A 14,656-nucleotide genomic window follows, 5' to 3' on the forward strand; every position below is an offset into this window, starting at 1 on the left:
CATGAGCGCCATCTGAAACTAGAAAACAGTGGCTTCGGTTAGGTTGACGTACAGCGTGCTGAGGTCACAGTATGGGGGCGGGGTTACCGCAGGAAGTTCATTGTACTCAAAGGAGTGAAAGGCGGCATAAATGCTGTTACGGATGTAAACAAATATCCTCGGACGGACTAACTTAGCTGTAAATTAGCTTCTGACGCTAGTAAATCACTATACGAAGCTCAGTGTTTTACCCGCAGCGCCTGGCCTCAGACCGGTCCTTTCCGTTTCTTTAGCAGCTGTGTGGAAGCGTCGTTGTTGCCCAGTTCAGTTGGGTGGCGGTAAAGGCGGTGTAACGTTCAGGATTCCACAAGCTGTTTTGTTGAGGAGCCTTTAGGTTAACACCTCTAGGGAAGACATTACCTACAAGAAGCACACACACACACACACAAAAAAAACCTGATCCAGATGGAGGCTTCTTTTGAATCAGCGAGGAACACTAACTTTAGGTAACATCAAACTGAATTAGAACGTGAGTGTTGTAATGTTGTATTTTACTAGCTCTAACAGACGTGCTTTCATCTGGTCTGTGTGCTGTAGTTCTGTCCTGTCGTCATGCGAGCCAGAGCTCCAGGAACTGATGAGACAGATCGACATCATGATCAGCCACCAGAGGAGCCAGTGGAAGGCTGAGAAGCATGCCCTGGAGGTCAGGGTGAAGAATGGAGAGGAGGGCCTTCTAACCTCCAAAAACATCATTGAGCGGAGGGACCTGGAGGTGAAGTGAACAGGCCTAGAAATCTTTTACCTTAAAGTTTCCAAATTATTGCATGAGGAGTTTTGTTTGCAGATTGGAGTACTTCAAAAACAGCTGGAAGAAATCCTGAAAAGTCGCCAAGAGGTAGTTGCAAAGTACGAGCAACAGCTGCAGAAACTCAGAGAAGAGGTGAGATATCTTGAAGCAAAGAGTCCAAGTGTTTATCTGTGAGACCGTCAGTTCTTTTCCTTCTCCTCGGATGCATTAAAAGTTCGACTGAATGATTGTAGATGTGCATGTTAGAGCCACTGAAGATAGAGGGGAAAAAAGGAGGAGCAAATTTCTGCTGGAAAACTCACAAATTTTGAAATTTGGTTATTTTTCTCTCAAACATTTCTGAGTTTCAAAGGTTTGAACTTTTTTAACTTTTAAGATTCAGACATTTCCACATTTTATCTAGAAAATTTCTGAGATTATTCCAAAAAATTCTGGGTTTTTTTGTTCTGCAAATTCTTGACTTAAAAAAAAAAGTCATGACAAGAAAATGTTTTCTTAGAAAATTTATGAGATTAATCTGAAAACGTCCGTCTAACTGATTTTCAACTTTTGAAACTCCTAAATTTCCAAGTTCTTTCTTAAAAATTTCTGAAATTGTTTGGTGAAAATGAACTCCATTTTTTCCCCCTCTATTAACAATTACCCTAACACGCTGTTGTACGGGCTTTCTTTCAGCTGGACCATTTAAAGGGAAGTTACCAAAAACTCCAGCGCAAACAGCTCAAACAGACAAGCGGAGGAGCAAAAGAGTCAGACCAGTTGAAGGTAACATTCCTGCATCTCCATCTGCGTGGCTTGCTTCGGACCCAGCAGTCGCACCGATGGCACTGTGGATAACCCTGCTGGTTGCTGCAGGAGTACCAGCGGCTCTCTGCGGAGTGGGAGCAGCAGCGGGCGCAGTACCAGAAGCAGCTCACCACCCTGGAGGCTCAGAATAAGAGTCTGACTGAGGAGATCGCACACATTAAGGTAACCGAACCAGAGGGAGAGAAAGAGACGTGAACCTGGAAGCGGTCGTTCGTCACCGTGCCGCGTTTTGTTCCCAGAGCACACCGTGGCGGGTGGAGCAGGAGCACATGGAGTGCTGCTCGGAGGTGCAGCATCTCAGCGCTCTGCTGGAGAAGGCCCGCAGCAGCCTGCTGTCCCAGGAGCTGGAGCTGGAGCGCCTGCGGCCCTGTGAGGCCCTGCTGGGGCAGCCACAGCAGGTCAGCATGGGGCAGGAGGAGAGGGGAGGAGGGCATACTCATACAGAGAGCCAAAGATTATACTCATGGAAGAGCAGCACTACTTAAAAATATTTTTACTCAATAAAAGTAAAAAGTAGCCATTCAAGAAATTATTCAAGCAATTGGTAAAAAGTTTACTCAATTATTGAGTAACTGATCAAATTATCCATTGTTTAATATTTACAAATGACATCATCAGACGAACCAAAATATAAGGTGAAGTGGAAAATAGTTGTGTGTTTTTTTTAAGGACCAAAATGACAACAAGTCATATAAGTAACAAAAAAAACAAAAAGTTTCCAAATCAGTTTCTTTCATTATTAAACTGTAAAAACTTTGGTGAAATTGAGTTTTTCATTCCATGGACAGAAAGTCCAGAAACTTTACTCAAGAAAGAGTAAAAATACTTCATGATATAATTGTTCAAGTAAAAGTAAAAAGTGCAGCTTAGTAAAAATAATCCTAAAGGTATATTTAGAATATAATAAAAAAAAAAGGTTTCTGAACTAAATGTAATTGAATAAATGGAACTAGAAACTACCTAACTGCTTATATGAAACACTTTCAGCTCTAAAAACAACAGTGATCATAATTTAGACAGCTAGTAAGTTTTTATGAAATGCCACATGTTACATACAGTGGTCACCAACAGTAGCCAGACCGTCACATCACAAACCCAAACCTCCATAAAATCATGTTTTATTGGGTGTTTATATCAACCAGTCAAGTTTATTTAAGTGGTACATTTCAGCAACAGGGCAGCTCAAAGTGCTTTATATCATAAACACATCACTTCATAGCATTTTGTCAAGTGGCATCATCCACAAACATCAAATATGTTGGTCAGTGTTTGATTTATTGATTCAGTTGAACTCATTGAAGTCCCGTGTTAACAGACGTGACCTCTCTGTCCTGCAGCTGCGGTCAGACGAACCGGACGCCTCCAGGGGAGCTGACCTGGATCAGCAACGACTCCGAAATGAAGCCGTCAGACTCAGACAGTTGCTCCACGCTAAAGACCAAGTCATCCGGTGGGCGGACCTTTAAAAGCTCTCTCCTCTGCTGGACGCAACGCTGCGCCTTCTCCACAAGGGGGCGCTCTGACCTCACTGTGTCGGGCGGGAACCTGAAGCAAAGGTGACTGGCTGCTTGGTGTTGTTGTCGTTCTGCAGCTCTCTGGAGGACTGCCTGACTGCTCAGGGTTGTACCGGCGTGGAGGTCATCAGGAAGGACCTGGAGAAGATGGCCGACAAGCTGCAGGGCGCTCAGGCCGGCGAGGCGAACCTCAGGGCGGAGGTGACATGTCTGAAACAGAGGTGGGTGACTGCTGGCGTCATGTTAGAGGAAAACATGAAAGCCCTTATCAAAGGCATCATGATGAGTACGACGAGTATCATCAGCAACATTTGGATTGATGTTGATTACAGCTGAACGCGGACAAACATTTTATTATAGTCTGATATTCTTATGGTTTTTCCCACAACTTTGCATAAAACTTTTGTTTCCGCCGATGCTTTTTCATGATAGTTTCTGTCGAGATAATGAGTTAATTGTCCGATGGTTGTCTCTAGATTTATTCTTCATCGGGAGAAAAAAGCCAGTTTTTGCAGCATCTGTACTTTTTTCATTGTTATTTACAATATTTAAATTCCCACAAATAATTTGGAGAGGACTGTTTCTCATAAATTTATGATCAACTGATGAAGGATGGTATTGTATACATATCATAGTGTTTTTTTTCTCCACTATTAATATAAATCCATCAGGCTTTTACCTCTTTCTGCACTGTAATACTTTTTTTTTTCTCAATACCATTGATTTGTGTTTTAATTGTGCAAATTAAGCTAATCTTCCCTGTGCTTCCTCTCGCCTGGACGCAGAATGGAGAGCATGAGCCGACAGCTAAAGGATCAAACAAAGATGGAGAAAGAGCTGAGGAACGTAGCAGCAGACTTTGACAACTCGGTCGCTGAAAGCAAAAAGGTGGGCGTTCGTTGGTTCGTTCTTTTGGCTTTGTTTTCTTTTCCCCCACCGCCTTCGTGTGGGCGTTGCCCCTCACATGTCCGGAGTCGCCCCCGCAGCTCCGGGAGGAGCTGGAGACGGCGCGGCAGACCCACAGCGCCGAGGTGGAGGGCATGAGGAGGGAGGTGTCGAAGCTGACCGGCGAGCTGCACCAGCGCGACGTGTCCATCTCGGCGCTCAGCGGCTCCTCGGCCAGCATCCAGCAGCAGCTTCGCAGCGAGGTGCAGCGGGCGGCGGAGGCAGCCATGCAGCTCAAGGTCAGTTTGTGACCGTGTGGTTCGAAAATGTGCGTGAAGAGAAAAGAAAAGAACCTGGAGGAAGTCTTTATTATTTTTTGTTACAAATGTTTGAAAAGTGTGGCGTGTTTTTGTATTCAGCCTCAGCTTTCCACATCGGTAGATGGACGATATTTCCTTGTTTATCTCTTTGACTGGGCCGTTGAAATACATGAGTGTTATTCAATCTGGATCTGGTCAGGGGATTTATGCTCACTTTTTGTCTCCAACTGGGTAACGTGTTTCGTTTGCTGAGTAGCAATCATAAACGGCAGAGAAGAGATTTGAGGTGAGGCAGGCAGTTCTCCTGCCTCATGGCAGGGGGCGCTCATGATCCCAGACATTGTGACTTCACAATATGAGAGACGGTAACAGCGAGCTAACCATACAATAGCTGTGCTGATACAGAGAGCGAGAAAGAAGTGGTTTTTCCCTTTGCTGCGGAGCACAGCATGAAATGAATAATATCTACATGTCCAAGTTTCATTGAGTTAACAGAATTATTCTAAGGCGGCAGTGCGGCTCTGGATGACATGTAGAAGAATAGATTTTGTCCTCCAGCGTTGTCCACATGCGCAAAATTTCCTTTTGTAAACAATAACAAGCAGGGGGTCCATATTTGTAAATCTGATTATGATTAAGTCAGTTCATAGCTATGAACCTCACCGCACATCACTGGTTTAATGAGGGCATCAGAGTATATGGGGCTGAGTGCAAATGAATGCCACACTTTACAGATTTTTTCTCTCGATTTGTAGCTGTTAAAGAGGACAAGATGTGAGACTCCCACGTTTTTCAAGACCAAATGTTTAACCTTTGTGAAACCACCCGGATTCTTTCCTCTCCCGTTACTCAGATGACTCAGGCGCAGCTGGAGTCTCTGCAGGCCGAGAACGAGCATCTGAGAGGTCTGCTGCAGACGCTCCAGTCCCTCTCCCCCAAGGTTTGTCTCTTAGTATTCATCACTCAACAGCAGCTAAGACAGGGTGACTGTACATCCTTAAAAAGTCTTATATTTGTGCATCTAAAATAACATCTGAAAGTGTTTTTAAATTTCTTTTAAAAATCTTGATAGGCCTTAAATACGTTGAAGTGCGGTTTTACATCTTGTTGTGGCTGGACTGTTATCTCTTCTATATTCCGTGCAGTTTATTTTCAGGCAAATGTTTGAGTCACACACAGACATCTTCATTCTGTCTTATAGCTTGAAGTCGTTGAGGCTAGCGCTAATTACCTGCTAATATTGTGTTTTTATAGTTTTAATGTATTTAATTGTGGTAGCACCTTTATTTAGCGCATGATGTCCAAAACAAATTTCTAGCTAGATAGCCATCTATCCAGCTAGCCATCATAATCTTAGCCATCAGGATTATGATAGCTAAGATTGCTCTTAGCTATCATAATCTTGCTAGCTAGCTATCATACCCTCTAAGCTATTATACCTTGCTAGCTAGCTAGCTATTTACACTTACACTATAAAAGTTTCATTGTTAAGTGTAAATTCATCTTCAGTTGCCACCCATACGAGGTCCGGTGCGTTCTGTGCAAAAAAAGATATTATTACATATAATATGTGGTTTTCTTTTGCACATTTCTGTCGCGATGCAAGGATTAAATTTCATTAATGGTCTTAAAAAGTCTCAAATTTACGTCGCTAAAACCTGTAAGTTCCTTCTCCTTAAAGGAAGCTCTGCGCTTTCTCGGTGGTGTTGCTCATCCGTCGATCGCCCGTCTCTCCTCAGGGGGATGAATCCTCTGCTGCGTTACTGCAGCAGCGCTACTTGACCTCCATAAGCAGCCTGGAAGAGGAGAACCGGCAGCTGAGGCTGGCGCTCACTAACCACCACGTGCAGCTGAACGCTCAGGATGAAACGGGTCCGGAGAGGAACCAACACGTGGCGCTCAGCCACACTATGATGACAGCACAGGTGCATCCTGGTCCGGAACGGTAGGTGCTGCATCCGCATGGGAACAGAAACACTTCCACGACGAAACGCTCTGAACGGCTGTCGTTGCAGGACTCAGCCAGCTAGCTATGACAGAAAGATCCAGAGGCTCTTTAAAGAGCTTCAGGCCTTTCCCAAGTCTTCCAACGAGCCGCCTGGCAGAGAGCGCAAAGACAGCCAGCTGCACTCCTCTTCGTCTTCCTCCTCTTCCACCAGCAGCTCTGAACTGAGCAGAGGAAACTCGGCCACAGCCCTCACTCCACACAGACTTGCTGCTGAGGGCCAAAACTCTGGCCCTGAAAACTGTCTGACCTCCAGGTCCAGAGGTCCAGAGGTGAGTTTTCTTCCATGACCGAGCTGCATTCAGAGGCCACAGGGTTCATAATTCTGTCTGCCTGAAATCCTTGAAAACACTTGAATTTCAATTTGATGTTTTCAAGGTTTGGAAAGTTCTTGATTTCTGTGTAAAGTGTTTGATATTCAAGCTGCACAGTTTTGTAATAAAGTGCAATCTAACTTTTGATTAAAAGTTTACATTTGGAAAACGTGATTTACAGTTGGAACCAGATATTTACCTGATTAAAAAGCCTCTTTTCATCCAATCTAAATTTAAATTGCTCTTAAGTGGGATGAGTTTTTATTTGGACTTCTGTTTTCAGTGGACTCAGAGTCTAAACAATTTTTTGGTATTTTAAGGTTGGCGACCCAAAAAACTATCACAAAGAAATACGGTAATTAAAGCAAAAAGTTCCATCCCTTTATGACTGGCAGCAGATCAAATATGGATTATAATTAAATTTATTAAGGTACAATGTCCAGAATTTCTGACTCTGCATTAGTTTTATTGGTATTTGTTACTTAAATATGATATCTGTACGCCAGACCTCCTATTCTTCATTTTATTTTATTTTTTGTGTGTAATGTTATGTTACAAAATGCAAAATAACAAAATAAACCAAAACGTTGTTATATTTTAGCTTAGCTTGATCCTTCTGTGAAAAGTTGACTACTTTCACGAGGCATTATTAACTGTAATAAGTGATCTCATGTAATAGTGAAGTGAAGCTTTGCTTTCTTTGGCTCAGTTGTGTTGTTTTCATTTCCGAAAGTTTGAAAACTCACCTTGAAATGCTCTAAAAGTACTTGAACCATGACTGTAGGTGTTTGTGCTCCGCTCCACCAGGAGGCGCTGTCCCCTACATGCAGCGCAGTGTCTCGTTTCCTGGAGGAGGAGAGCCAGTGGTCCAACGAGCTGCGAGTGAAACTGGACGGCCACATCCGCGGCATGAAGGAGAACAACTTCAGGACGGTGTCCAGGTTCCTGGCGAGCGGCTCGGGAGCGCGCTCCGGCTCAGCGCAGTGACCCCGCCCTGCTGCCTTAACATACCTGATAAACGGTACCAAACAGGTGTTTGTGACTCTCCCGATTCGTTACTTGACACCTGCTCATGGTTTCATCAGTGTTGAACGCACCATTTCCTAATTTACTACACATTTTGGCATATTGAAAATCACAAGATCGCTGACATTTGTGTCACGTGACGGAAACATGTGTCACTTCTGACTTTGGACAGCTTGTCTGTTTGCGATGGACGGCGTGGTCTCGGCAGGATACGTTACCATGATGTCCTCTTGTTTGATTTCTTTGAATTTGTATTTAAGGATCAGCTGACCACCTTGTGATGAACTCTCACAGCTTTATGAGAGCCTTCAAGTTGTTGAATAATTGTTACCTGAACGAATCAGAAAGTAGGCCACGCTGCTGGCATTTGGAGCCACTTTAAGCACTGAGCATGCTGAGGTGAGTAAATATGGGCATCAAATGGCATTTAATCAACCAGTAATATTACTGTGAAAACATTTGCTCTTAGGTATCACATATTGTATCGCAAATATTCGATATTAGTATGACACATGCTAATATTGGTGTAGATGTATAGATGTACAATGTTGCTAAGATGATGGGATTTACTCGCTTCTCATTTCTGAGACTTTGAACTCTCCTGATTTGCTGTTTCTGTAAAAATCCCTCCAGTCAGGATCTTCAATTCAGGTTTTCATAAATCAAAATCCCGCTCCGCACGTGTAAAACGGTACGTCAGTCAGATTTCTCGAGAACGTGTTCGGTGTCATCTTTGGGAAAAGCCGATCTATCTTGTGTTTCGAGGACAGTTGCTGTTCCCAGTTCCCCCAGCGTCACAGCCGCCCACTGTGCAGCTCGTCCAGCGCAGGAATGTGTGCGCCATGCCAGCGCTGTCATGAAGCCTCCCCCTGCAGCCCGCTCCGTCCTCATCATTAGAAACCTGGCGGAATGTTAATGTCGACCATGTGGACGGCTGAGAGGCCAGCGGAGCCGTATCCTGATGCATTTTTATAGCTTTGTTTTAAATCAGAGACACATTGGAAGAATGGAAATAAACTGAGGGGAAAAAAAGGGGGGGAAAAAAACAAAAGAAAAGAAAAAAAAGTGTTTTGCATTTTTGTTATTACAGAGAAGTGGTGGTCGGCTGCTTGCCAGACCTCTGACTTTTCACTTTGATATGCGGTCATGCTTGTTCTGTGAACACCCCCCCCCCCCCCACACACACACACACACGCACACCATTCCTCCGGTTCAGAGGTGCTAAAGTTTTGCATGTGGAACTTGAGCACCACATGCTTACTAGCATGTGGGCTAATTAGCAAAAACATTAGACTTTGCTTCACAGTAAGGGGTTATTGAACAAGCTGAGTTCTAATGTTTATGTCATACTCTATAAAGGCTACTTCAAATCAAACCAATGAAATCGGATTAATTGATTAAATGAATTTATCGGTCAACCCTTCTTGTTTGTATTTGTTAGTGTGAACAGGAGAGTACCGAGTACACAACCTTGAGGAACTCCAGTTTTCGGGGTGGTGTAGGTGAAGAGGGGTTTTTTGTTGTTTTTTTTTTCCCAATGTAGACTGACTGCAGTTTCTTCCAGAGAGTTCAACATCCAGAGACAAGAGTTTAGGAAAAAGAGAATAAATTCCTTTGTTAGTATCATAAAATGCCGAGATAAAATTGATGAACTAGATTCGTGGGTCAGTGATCCTGTTATTTAACTGAAGTTTGAAAACCCATGTTGTTAAATGACACATTGCATAATGTTTTATTGAAATGCATAAGGCAAAAATATCTATTTCTGCCATGGAAGGTGGTATATGTAAGGAGAAAATGTTTATTTCTGGGCTTTATATGCAGTACCACAATCCAGCAGCAGAGGGAGCTGTAAACTACTCTGTCATCAAGCCAAAAGCAATGAATCAACTAGGTCATGTTTGCAGGGCTTTTTTTGTTTGTTTTTGTTTTTTCCCGGCTCATATCAGGATTTAGGTGTGTTGCTGCTATAAAGCAGGAATGTGTGTCCCATCCAACACGCTCATAAAATAAATAAAGGAGGGTGTTGGTGGAAATATCGGGTCACGTTATCAATCCATCTTGATAAACTGAGATATCTGAGGTATTTAGGGAACTTTCCTTATCTTCATAAAGATCATAACTTGTCATGGGAAATAGTGAAGATGGATTGATTGTGTAAATGGTTGACTTATCTCTGCTGAATCGCTCCAGGTTGATGCAGGTTGGAAGGGATTTTTTTTTTTTTTTCATTTTCATTTTTTCCCTAGACAGACGGGTCAGCTTGCCAGGAAAACAGTCAGCATGAAGGCGCAACCTTGATTCTGTGAGATAACTGGAAACGAGTTGTCAAACTCACAGATGCTCAAAATGCCTTTATAACGTAAAAGATGGAATTAAGCCCTGGAGCTGGTCGCTGTACAAGTGTTGCATGGGATAAACGGTTCGCGCTGAAACAAGTTGTTAAACTTCTGTCACCAGATAAATCAATTTACTCTTTTTTTTTTTTTTTTCCCAGAATTGTTGCGGCCTGCATGCACTCTTTGTCGCACATTCCATGGTGGGGCCCTCAGAGAACATGCCTGACGTGCCTCGCGTGCGTCTGTCCTACTTCTGCCTCCAACAATGTCCTTCATGCTGAGGGGAGCGTCTCATTGTTCTCCGGGCCGCGCACGCTTTGGGACGGTGGGAGGTCGCGGGCGGTGGGCGCAGGTCGCTCATGTACACGTCTCGTGCGACGTCGAGTCGCTTCAGGTTGCGTTTGAAGCCTCTGCAGACTGGAAGGCGCATTCGACACTCGGTGCCTAGAGAACCCTGAGCAAAGGAGCCAGAAGGGGGGAAAAGAATGTATTCCAGCACACAATGAGTGCATTTATATGTATTGTTTCCCCCACTTACAGCACACACTTTACTGTACTGGCCTGTACTGGGGAAGAGAAATGGTGCCATAACCCAACTTTGACTCTTCTTTGGCTATTGACGTGCAGGTAAAGAGAATAATGGGTTAGATAGTTTCATGTAAGCATCCTGAGACTGTTAAATGGTGGACCTTGCCATCATTTGCTCTGCTGGTTGATACAAAATGATGCGAGTTTCCAGCTGTAACACAATAGTCACCCTAAACATGTCTTTGGAACTTTTACATTTGCCAAATTCTGGGTTTTCTCCAGTGTAACATAAGCCTGGCGGGCCACCAGGCTTTAGTTGACTAAAGCGATGTTTGTTTATTAAATAGGTAACAGCGACAGTAAAGACGGATTAAGCTAGTTTTATAGCTGACACATTGAACTGGGATTGAGGGGATGTGCACCAGTTGCACCATCCCTGCACCTGCCCATTGGCCGCACGATAATATCTCCAAATTATGATGACTGCTCGTGCACCTCTGAATAAAAAAAATAAAAAATGAAGACAATGGACTGCTACTACCACCAGGCTTAGCAGGTTTTCTGAGGAAAACCCTGAGCACCCCCTCCACCCCCCCTACAATACATCTCCATTCAGAAGTTGCCATGTAATCCAGCAATCTGCAGGACCTTAAAAAGATTTAAAAATGTTGTAAATGTGCGACAGGATATGTTGCAGGGACAGCAGCAATTAGCAAACACCACATTTAGAGTTGTGAGTCTCAGCCCAAATCTCACAGGAACGTTTGTAAACGGCATAATGGGCGAACACTGTTGTCGTGCCTTCCTGAAGGCGGAGTATCGGAAAGAGCAGGAGCTTCTTAAAGAGATAGAGGCCCAACTTCAAAGCCTCAAATTTCTTTTAAGTTATATTTTATCTAAATACATATATAGCATTTTGTAACAATGGATTGTGCAAGAAATGCCACAATGTGTCTGTAAAATACATAATATTCCCTTTTATCTAATGGATGAAACATTTCCAAAATGTTTTTAGCGTTTGCCCTGTCTAGGAACAATCTCTATTTTTGAGGGGTTGTTGATATTGAAACACCGAAAAAAATAATCAAAATGAAAATCTTACAGTTTTTAATATATATAAACATAATTAGGTCACTATAAAACACATCAACAAAGGGCATATCTACCTATTAAAACCAAAGCAAAACACCAACACTATTGTTAGCCACAAATCACCCCCCCAAAAAGAAAAACCTCATACTTTTCATGGAAAAAAGAGAAGCTGTTGCAAACATACTTCAAGTCATTCTTGAACACTCGAGGGAAATCCGTCACGTAAAGTCAAAACCTCTGTCTTTACTTTATCCACAGCAATGTCCTGAACCCTCCATGAAAAAATGGGGAAGGGGAGGAATGCAAACATCTTCGTCCGTTTCATCCTCCACTGGAACGAACCACAACAATCCTAAAACCCCCACGGCCGTCCCATGCAGACCCTAATTAAAGGGAAAATAATAAGAGTTCTTGGAAGTTAGAGTACATTGTTCATGACATTCAGCCCAGTCAGAACTGGGAATCTGGGCTACAGAGTGAGCTTTGATGTTGGATTGTCTTATGCAAAAGCTATTCAGGACATTGCTTGTTCATTTACAGCTAATGGGGCCATCAATTTGGATCGTCTCCAGTCGTTAGCTTGCTAATCTACAGTACCAAACGGATTCCAGTCGGTCTGACAGAGCCGGGTTGTGACTGCAGAAATGAATAAAGTGGAAAAGACACAAGAAAAACAACATTTTAAGTATCCCAGCATTCATTGATGAATAGGAGTGAGGAAGAGCCTGTTTACATTCTTTCAGCTACGGTGACATAAACAGCTCAGCATGTTTTGATTTGTACATCTTTTCAACTGGAATGCCAGAGGAAATGACGCCCTTCCTCAAATTTAATTGGAGAGAATCTTGACCTCTTTAACAGATTAGAGATTTGTGGTTTAATGTCACCATCTGGCATTAAACCCAACTCAACTTTCCTGGTTTAGGTCAAATAGTGTTCCCAAAATGACTCGCTAAATTCCAGAATAATGATCAAGATGGTTTTTTTTTCCAGAATTTCTCATTGCGTTCTTTTAACCGAGACGTTTACGTAGTAAGATCGCCACGTCTGTGAGCAGTTTGGGAGCGAATCCTAAATGACTGTCATGGTTCAGCTTGTGATTGGCTAACCCAAATTTGACTCAACTAGAAGTGCGTCAGTGGATGGAGTGACTTCACGGAAAGATCAGGAAGGAATCGTCGGGTCTCCAAAAGTCTGGTTCATTCTTGGCTTCCATTTCCTCCAAACTTGATCCAGTTACAGTTCTGTCAGGAGGAATGGACCAAAACTCCAGCAAACCGCTGTGAGAAGCTGGCTAAAGGAAAGCCAAATCAAAGAGTGTCACATGTGGACATAGACTTTAAAAACACATTTTAGGAAAAGAAGGTGAAAATGATTATAATACTGGGCATGTTTATGGCAACTTTGTTGATTTTAGACGTTACGCTACTCTTTCTAAAATAGGAACGGTGTGGAACAAGAGATGTTACAGATCACAAGCCAAAGAATTATTTAAAAGCAGGTAAAAAAAAAAACAATAATTCAAAATCTCAGCTGAGTAAAATACCTTGAAGTATCCTCAAGGCTCAGTACTGGGACCCAAGTTATTTGTTATGTGTAAAAACTATCTTTGTACTTGTAAACTAATGTTTTCACACAAAATTAACTAAATCAGTTCTTCATGGTTAAACAGGGTTTGATTTGAAAAGGTTAGTGAAATCAAAGTGTGTCTATGCTAGGAGGGAAATTTGGGAAATACATGCAGAGGAAATAGAAGTATTTAAGATCAAATTAAGTGTTATTGTTATCATCCATCCTTTATATAGCACATATAAACCATCTAAATCTTCTTTTGTTTTGTAAATATTTGTTATGTTCTTATAGTATGTGCCACCAAGACCTGTTTAGTTGAAATGTTTTTATTCCCTATAATTGAGAACAGTTGAAAGTAAGATTTCACTGAGATTCTGAGATCTCAATTCTTTATAATCCGTCGCTATGTTCACTCTTTTTTTTTTTTTTTCCCTTCCTTCCTTTTTTCCCCTCTTTTCTTTTCCATGCTCCGTTACTTTGAGGCCGCTGCAGTCCGGGGGGTAGGTGGTGTTGTTGTCAGGAACATTTGTTCTCAGAATCGGACCTTGTTCCCATTCCAGGAACACCCTGCTCCCTGCGAAGGACGCTGAAATCATTACGCAACATGCTACCTCTCAATGCTACTGCTATTTAATGGCCTTTAAAAAAACAAACAAACAGAAAAACAACAACAACAAAAAAACCAGATGTTCTTATTGAGACACTCAAAAGTTTGTCATCACTTTACAAAGCTCAAGGCTTACATGAGCGTGCAGCAACTGGAACGCCTTTCCTAATTATCTAAAGTCTGAGAATCCACCGCCTCCTGAACCAGAATCAAAACATCATTGACCCTCTTCACCTTTCATGCCACATTCTGCCTGACTGATTCCGCATGTTTATGTCTTTAATTACGCGAACCATAAACCCGTCAGTGTTTCAGGAGATCACAGAAAAGCTTGTCATCACCTGTGGTGGTGGCTCCGCAGGGGCCACAGCGTCACAGACCGTCAGGTTTCCACAGGGCGTTTTCTCCACAGGTTTAAAATCTGCTCAGCAGTTTTTCACAATTACAACGTAAGTTAACAAAACGTGACCGATGGGAGAGGTTTTAGCATTTTTGATTTCACCAAAGAGAGAAAAGTGAAGCGTTGTGTGCAGCGTTGCACAAGGTCTCCTTTAACACGAACTAGACTTTTAAATTCTGTTAGTCTTTTTACCGGCTGAACATTTCAGTAGGAGCTGCGTTTTCACTGATCATGTAACTGAGCAATTTGACATTTTTTGAAATAAAATTGCTTAATTTTGGAAAAAAAAAGTAAAGCAAAAAAAACAAACAAAACTCTTGCTTTTTGATAAAAAGTTTTGCTGGTAGGATGGTTTTGGCCGTATCAAAATTAGTTTATTTTGCAAAGCCAAAGTGAACACACTTTTTCCTTTTTTTATTTTTTTTTAATCACTCGAGTCACACAATCAACAACAGGA

General features: G+C 42.4%; 1 protein-coding gene across 1 annotated transcript; it reads left to right on the forward strand.

The window, feature by feature from the left end:
• Window positions 1–50: 50 nt before the first annotated feature.
• cep63 (centrosomal protein 63) lies at window positions 51–7,668 on the forward strand. Its single transcript, XM_044128789.1, has 14 exons — window positions 51–485; window positions 577–754; window positions 827–922; window positions 1,466–1,555; window positions 1,646–1,759; window positions 1,837–1,995; window positions 2,935–3,047; window positions 3,189–3,332; window positions 3,897–3,999; window positions 4,098–4,295; window positions 5,170–5,256; window positions 6,056–6,261; window positions 6,332–6,593; window positions 7,443–7,668. The coding sequence occupies exons 1-14, from the start codon at window positions 445–447 to the stop codon at window positions 7,620–7,622; spliced, it is 1,971 nt and encodes a 656-aa protein (XP_043984724.1). The 5' UTR covers window positions 51–444; the 3' UTR covers window positions 7,623–7,668.
• Window positions 7,669–14,656: the final 6,988 nt, after the last annotated feature.

Source organism: Gambusia affinis, linkage group LG10 (genome assembly GCF_019740435.1).
Source record: "Gambusia affinis linkage group LG10, SWU_Gaff_1.0, whole genome shotgun sequence".
Lineage (NCBI taxonomy): Eukaryota > Metazoa > Chordata > Actinopteri > Cyprinodontiformes > Poeciliidae > Gambusia > Gambusia affinis.